The sequence below is a fragment of the Triplophysa rosa genome, linkage group LG15 (genome assembly GCF_024868665.1).
Source record: "Triplophysa rosa linkage group LG15, Trosa_1v2, whole genome shotgun sequence".
Classification (NCBI taxonomy): domain Eukaryota; kingdom Metazoa; phylum Chordata; class Actinopteri; order Cypriniformes; family Nemacheilidae; genus Triplophysa; species Triplophysa rosa.
Window position 1 is genome coordinate 19,291,601 of NC_079904.1, and position 7,779 is coordinate 19,299,379.

General features: G+C 38.7%; 1 protein-coding gene and 1 non-coding gene across 4 annotated transcripts in view; both read right to left on the bottom strand.

The window, feature by feature from the left end:
- Positions 1 to 4,540, bottom strand: part of LOC130565609 (zinc finger BED domain-containing protein 4-like) — a 50,361-nt gene extending 45,821 nt beyond the window's left edge. The window contains exons 1-2 of one of the 3 annotated variants that reach the window (XM_057352493.1): positions 4,249 to 4,540; positions 3,194 to 3,463 (exon numbers count right to left, since the gene is read on the bottom strand). In XM_057352493.1, the coding sequence (XP_057208476.1) occupies positions 3,194 to 3,316 (123 nt within the window). In that variant the 5' untranslated portion in view covers positions 3,317 to 3,463; positions 4,249 to 4,540. Of the gene's footprint in view, positions 1 to 3,193; positions 3,464 to 4,248 lie in introns of those variants that run through there. The other 2 variants (XR_008964392.1, XR_008964393.1) reach the window with 2 other exon arrangements.
- On the bottom strand, positions 2,877 to 3,126 carry LOC130566464 (small Cajal body-specific RNA 13). The gene has a single exon (XR_008964475.1). It is a non-coding gene; the product is annotated as a small Cajal body-specific RNA 13 (non-coding RNA).
- Positions 4,541 to 7,779: the final 3,239 nt, after the last annotated feature.

Genomic DNA, 7,779 nt, shown 5'->3' on the forward strand with positions numbered 1-7,779 from the left:
ACCAGTCGGATGTCGCGCTGGGATGCGAGAAAAACAGTTCACCTATCAAAGTAAACCACATAACATGAAGAATGAGGGAGTATCAATGCACATTTCCCGCCAGTCCTGTGTAAACTACGGCATGAAAGGCTGTCACGATTATGAAATTTGATTGACGATTAATTGTCTAATAAATCATTGCGATTATGGCGATTAATTGTCTGTTTTAGGGCTTTGACGATTATGACGATTAATTGTCTGTTTTTGAGCTTTGACATTTAATTCTCATGCATTTTTGATTCAGCGATTGAAACGACCATATTGTTCTGAATACAAGACTGTTTTTTTCTTGGAAATAAATCGGAAAAAATTGGGTCATCATATATTTAAGGGTTAGGCTTTTACCTGTCAATAATACAACCGCCAAATACTTGTAAATTAAGTAAATTTATCAGGTGTGAATTGAAGCCACCATTAAAATACTATCAGTCATAGAAAAGCTTCTAGTCTGTTTTTTTCTCACTTGCAAGACTACAATAAAATTTAACTTGTGTGTCAGTGAAATTTTGGTAGACTGGTTTTCACACTGAGATTTGCTTAAATAATATCAAATTGTACTGCAGGTCATTTGTATATGTTTTAGTTTTTTTTTTTAAGTGATTGTGTTGTGGTGGTACATTTTACAAGTATTAAGTAACAATATATACACTAAAATATGCAATATGCAGATACACTACAGCTCCCCCTAGTGTCTTCTATAGAGATGTGCAATAATCGCGATGATCTGAAACCATCGCGATGAGGTCAAACAATCGCGATGAGACGATTATTTAATAATCATGACAGCCCTAACGGCATGCAAAGTTTTTTTATACAATGTTTTCATGAGATGACAGAGCTCCCGTCTTCAGCACCGGGAGTTATCCGATCGTAAAACATAAAAGGGATGATCAAAAGTCCAGACACTATATAAACAACGTAAAACTTGCTTCACTGCTTATTAGTTGTTGTCCGTAATGTTTGCTAGTTTCCTTGTGTAGTGATAATGACAGAGCTCTCGTTCTTTAAGTGTGCCCTGCACCATTTTCCTTACTTTTGTTTTATTTAAACGGTTTTGTACAGTATTTTTATAGACTTCAACACTGGGAAATGTTTTTTTATTAAATTGTTATTAGAGTAAGTCTTTTACCACTGTAAAGTGACTTTTACTTGTGATACTGCTGTTGTGCTTTTATTTTCATCACTTAACTTTAAACCCGTTTTCCTCCAAATTCCGTTCCTGAAAATCCTAGCGTTTCAGCCGACCTCAGCCATAACTTTTGTTACATACACAAGGTATGAGCAAAATAAAAACTGATTTGGAAAGGGCTTGAATATGGTATCAAAAACTGTAATATATAAATTTGCACCATGTGTTGGGTTTTCCCAGATCGAATCACATATGAACATAAACATTAAAACATTAAATATATAGATGAATATAAAAACAACAGCTTTATTGGGCATTCAGTAACCTTTTAATTTCGTTATTGACTTGTATTATATTTATTATTTTAGAATGGGCTAAGTTATTTAAAATTTTATTTTGTCATTCTTTATATTTTTATCTTAAGTTGCTTTTGGGCAATTTTCCATATTTTTATCATTATCATAATCATTAATATTTACTGTAACTATATTGTATAAATAACATTTTATTCGGTCTCTTTCATGTTTTTATTTTTTCGAGTTGTTAAATGTTCTTTTTCTTAATAAAAGTTTTAAGTTGTTTTGATGAATAAAACTAATTCTTTAGCCATTGTTTTGTTTTCTATTTGATGACGTTTTTTGGCTAATTGATGACTGGTCTATTCTTAGGTTATGGTTAGACATCTATTAGATTTTCACTGACAGCCCAAATTTAGTCTTGTTTTAGCAAGACACATATTCACCGACTATTAGACGTATACATGTAGTCGTTCAAAAGCCGTCTAATTGATGACTGGTCTATTCTTAGGTTATGGTTAGACATCTATTAGATTTTCACTGACAGCCCAAATTTTGCCTTGTTTTAGACTAGACGTCTGGGCTGTGTTTGGACGGCTATTAGACGTGAAATTGCTTGCTGGGTGGAGCCATGTTGTGGTTAGCTAAAACATGTTAACTTGCATGCAAGTGTTTCCGTGTGCCCATCAACTCTAATTATCAGAATCCAACATGTGCAACCTATTAGAATTTGATATGAAAGCCATCAATATATTTTATTCTTTAGATCATTATGATATAAAAATGTGAGCTTTGTTTTGTTTTAACAACAAGATGATCTAACATGCTTTGCATAAAACAAAGCAATTTATGGCATTGTATAAAGACAATATAATAAGATTATTAAAAACGCTTTAAAAAAAGTTATGTTGCACAGCCCTAGTGTGCCTCCAAGATGAAGACAATGACTCTAGTTTTAATTAGTGTTATTAAAGTAATAAATTTAAAAAAATACTTTTCTCATGCATTTTTTTATTTTCTTATTTAGCAGACGCCAGGGAGCAAAGCACCAGGGAGAAGATGGGAGGGGATAAAGAAATAAAACCAACCATTCATATTTTCCTTACAGTTTGTTTGTTAAAATAAGTAAACCAAGTAGATGGTAGTAGAGAGTAGATGTCAGGGCTGTGTTTGGACGGCTATTAGACGTCTTTTAGACGCGAAATTGCTTGCTGTGATTGAAGACTTCACACAGCCCAAATGCATCATTTAAGTAATAGGCTTGAGGTTGAAAATCCTAAAAACATAAACCAGGGATGTTTCATAATTACACTCAGTCCATACATCCCTTTGAATCTGGGCACCAACCTACAGAATAAAACAATCATATATGTTAAGTCTGAAATGCATTCTCCCACATACCATAAAACATAAATTGTGGCAAGTCAACGTGGCTGGACAGTGTGCTTTTCCTGCCATACAATATCTGATTGCCACTGATTTACTTTTCCTGTTTTTAGATTGGTAATGGTACATAGAAAACCATCACGGCCGTGAAAAGAGGACCATATTCATTTGTAGAAAGAAAATCGCACGTAAAGCTTCATAGTCTGCAGAAGTCACGCCTTTTGCTTCTTCTGTTTTATCTCTGCAGACTCGCCGAGTCTCCAGCGACTGCAGACACGAGAGACCAGACAAGCAAGACTGCCGGTTCTTTATGATATACATAAATAAATGTGGATGTACTTACTTTCACCTCACTGTTATCCGCCACAGTGAAAAACTTCAGCCAGATACTCTTATTATATGGAGATGGAAAGAGTACTGTGATACTTCCAACTGGAGAAACCACGGCTACAAAATCCATTAACATCCATTGTGGAAACTAGCATCTGGACTGCTTTCCTGCGTTCCGCTGCCATGACATTACAAAACGGCGACGTCGCTATACATTTCTTCTTCTTTGGTTTTATGGCAGCATCAAAGCTTGCAGATTCACTGCCGCCACCTGAGGGCTGTTCTATAAAACAAGATTAGAAAATAAACCAGGCTTATTTTGGTTAGTCTGTTTTGTTGTCGGTAGATTTGGTTTTATAAACGTTTTATTTCCGCAAAGATAACCAAAAATAAACCTTAAAAAAATTGTTAGGAGAACGTTCCGAGAACATTAGCCTAAAATATTTTTCTTGGATACTTTTGGCCTCACTTCACGTCCATGATGATGAGCATGAGATCCATGCCAATGTATTAGATTTTTCTATTACACCGTGTCTATTGACAGAATAATAAACATTTAATTATCTTCAGGCTAACAATATTCTTACTACAGAAGTGCGGCTCCGTTTTTAAGCCTAACAATTAAAAGCTCCCCAGCTAGCCAAAATACACGTTACATAGTGTCAACATAATCTTATAACCAAACTTACGTGGTGGCGACCAAAAAAGTGAAATTTCTGTATTCGTCGCCTCGATATGGAAGGCCGTTTTGGCTAACATTTATTTAGACGTAACGTGCCTAAAGACGTAATTTCGTGTACAGACGTTAGACACGTGGACGCGTAATACGCCCTTTTCACAATGACGTCACTTAACTTCCGCCTTTTGCAAAGCAGTGTAGCCACATATCATAACATCCATCTTGCAACAAACAAGAAGAAGAAGAAGAAGAAGAAGAAGAAGAAGAAGAACTTCCGTTTTGCCGTCGCGCTGGAATTTAACAACAGTGAGAAAAAAAACTGACAGAACACGTATTCAAGTACTTATCCTAGCACCTTCGCTCACACAAAAAGAAAACAAAACACTTACCTTCATAATCAAACAGGTACTGTTCAACGAAGAATTTGTATCCTTTCTCTAGCTTTGATCTTGTCGTTAGCGAAAATGTGTATCCTTTCTCTAGCTTTGATCTTGTCGTTAGCGAAAATTTGATATCTAGACGTATTTGTGGCAGATGTGCAAGCCACTTGGTAAACTCCATTCTGAGGCGCTAGCGGAAGTAACTTCTTCTTCTTGAGTTTTACTGGTGGTTGGCAAATCAGCTTAAAGGTGCATTACCGCCACCTTATGAACTGGTGTGCTAGCGGAAGTAATGATACACTGCTTCGCGGCAGCACGGAAGATGCGTGACGTCATGCGAAAAGGGCGTATTGCGTGTAGACGCGTAAACCCAAGACTTCCGTTGTCAAAATAAAAGTCACATCAAGCAACGTAGCCCTTACCATTTTTATTTTAGCAAGGCTTTCCTTGTTTACTCTTCATGAATATTTATATTAAGGATTTGCTCTTAATGCCCGTTTTAATTATACTACGTTGCTTTATAACATGATGATCATTTTTAATATTCATAAAAATATTTTCAAAATATAACATATATGACACACTCTTATTATAATGAATTAGAAAATCAGGACAATAGGCACATACAGTAAAGAAATTAAAAAGAAAGAAAACACTGTAAATTTGGTTTAAATAATTTTATTCTCTACGTGAATTAGGACTTTGTGAATGCTGGTATATTATATTTTTATGCACTGAAATTAGTTTTATGTATCAGATTCCACTCAAGAGATAGAGACGAGCAAAGAACCAAAACAAAATGTATTGTTACAACAATAGTTTGCTACAACAGAACAGGCACTGAATGAAAATATATACCAGAGTTAGGCTCTGCACAGCCAAATCAAACACATGCTCAGAATTAGAGACAGATAGAGAATCAAACACAGCAGAACAATCAACCTAGGAAGCTATGATTAGAGAAAGGCTGAAACATCCACAAATACACAGAGTAACCGCATCAAACCATTTAAAGAAACTACTACAGTCACAAGAGTAAATCAGGAGAAGAGCACATGGAGCACCAATTATTTAACTCATCTGCAACCACATTATATGCTTTGCAAATTTGAAAGTGCTTCACAAAATTGTGAACACACTTCTTTTTAAGTTATCTACATTAGACAAAATTCATAGCACTTGGGTTTTATTTGGAAATACTGCCATATACAAGTCTACACTCATTTACCAACACTAAGGGCCCATGTGTGAAAACACTTTTAACTCATTTGTTTAGTACGATACCACAGCTTCAGCACTATAAATCTCCTTCAGGATAACATTCTTTGTTTGTACAACAAGAACATAAGGTAAATAAATTAATATAGCCTACGTAAGCAGTTGCATTACAAACATCTACTGCTTAATGCTCAGGTGGCACGATCACCATATGAAATACAGAACTATGAAAACCGGAATGTCCTGTCCCATGTACAGTAACATTCAAAAAACTACTTACAATCTATCTCTTTTGTGAATACTTGATAGGCAAATGAAGAAAAAAATTAACCCTCTCTCTCTTTCTCTCAACAGGTATTGTTCTGGCTTTTGTGGATACTAGTAACTTGGTATTAGCACCTATTGTATTATTGCCCCTGTATGACATTTCGCTTTATTGCTCCTTGAACTCTCTGTTTTGGTTTAAAGCATCTGCTAAATGTACATATAACAACAACGTGACAACAGTTAGGGTCAACTTCATGTGGCGCTGCGCAGACTGATCAGCGGATGACATCAAAGTACCGCGAGAGCAATTAGAAAGCACTGCTTCCTTTTTCTGGCATGACAACCCCAAGTCTTTCCCAAAATTTAGATTTTTTTAGATTTAGATTCAATTTATTGTCATTGCACATGTACGAAGGTACAAGGCAACGAAATGTGACCTCTGCATTTAACCCATCCAGAGAGTAGTGAACACACACGTACCCCCGGAGCAGTGGGCAGCTATCACTGCAGCGCCCGGGGAGCAAGTAGGGGTAAGGTGCCTTGCTCAAGGGCACCTCGGTTGTTACCCGCTGGCCCTGGGAATCGAACCAGCAACCTTCTGGTCACGAGTCCGACTCTCTAACCATTAGGCCACAACTGCCCCCGTTGTGTGCAAAATGCACTCCCATGTACCCTTGTGGACTTGTGCTAGTGCTCTATAGGTCTGCACTTCCTGACATCACCAAGTGTGGACTCAGAGGAGGTCCACAAGACCGGAGTGTGTCATCTGGGAGAGGGCCTTAGAGGAGTGAGTGTTAAATTATGCGGCTATAGGCGGGTGCACAGCACGCTTACATTCTGCTTATTACACACAGAGAGATGCGCAGCAGCACACAAACATGCCAAATATTAAAAATAAATGGATTACAATGTAAAGGATTATAATTATGTACATAAAATAAAAATCCTGATTTTTATTTTTGGGGACGAATTGGCCGATGTTTCCTGTTTTATTGGGGCAATTGTGTGCAGATGTCTCTTGGGGGAGCAGAGGGCAACGGAAGGGGGCAGTCACGCAGGTGGGAGAAGTTGAGCCGGGGCCACTGGGATCTGACTCAGGGGAACGGAGCACCGTAGAGAGGCAACAGCTTTCTCTGTGCGACGATTTTCCCCTGGAGCAGTCTCACGATGACTCGCTCAAACATGCGTTTGATCAGGTCCGTTCCATTGACGGAAAACTTCTCCACCCCGCACAACTGCTCGCCTATCCGTATTTTGCCATTTTAAAAGACCGGTTGTATTGAGTGACAAAAGATACTCAAACAAAAAAGGATACAACCCAGTTAGTGGTACCAAAGACCAAAGAGCTGGAAAAGCATTTCCCGACGGCTCACTGTAATCCAATGGCCGGACACTTAGGGCAAATGGCAACAGTAAACCGTCTAACGGCCCGATTCTTTTGGCCGGGCATTCATGAGAACGCGTCTTGTCCTGAATGTCAGTTGGTAAACCCACCGGCCACCCCAAAAGCACCATTGTGCCCTCTTCCTCTGGTTCAGGTCCCCTTCGAGAGAATTGGTATGGACCTGATCGGGCCATTAGAACGGTCGGCACGAGGGCATCGCTTCGCATTAGTCATAGTGGATTATGCGACGCGATACTCCGAGGCAGTGGCGCTCCGCAGTGTTTCCGCGAAAAGCGTAGCGGACGTGCTGTTTCGAATCATTTCCCGCGTGGGAATCCCGAAGGAGGTTCTCACGAATCAAGGCACGACGTTCATGTCACGGACCCTCTGCGAACTATATGGACTGTTGGGGTCAAACGTTTTAATCGCACGTTGAAAGCAATGATCCGTAAGTTCGTACACGAAGATGCCAAGAATTGGGATCGATGGCTGGAGCCCCTGTTATTTGCCGTGCATGAGGTCACGCAAGCCTCCACGGGTTTTCCTCCTTCGTGCTTCTCTATGGACTTCAGCCCCGTGGGGTGTTGGACGTCCTAAGGGAGGCTTGGGAGGACGGACCTTCAGACAGCAAAAATCAAATTCAGTATGTCCTGGATCTGAAAGCAAAACTC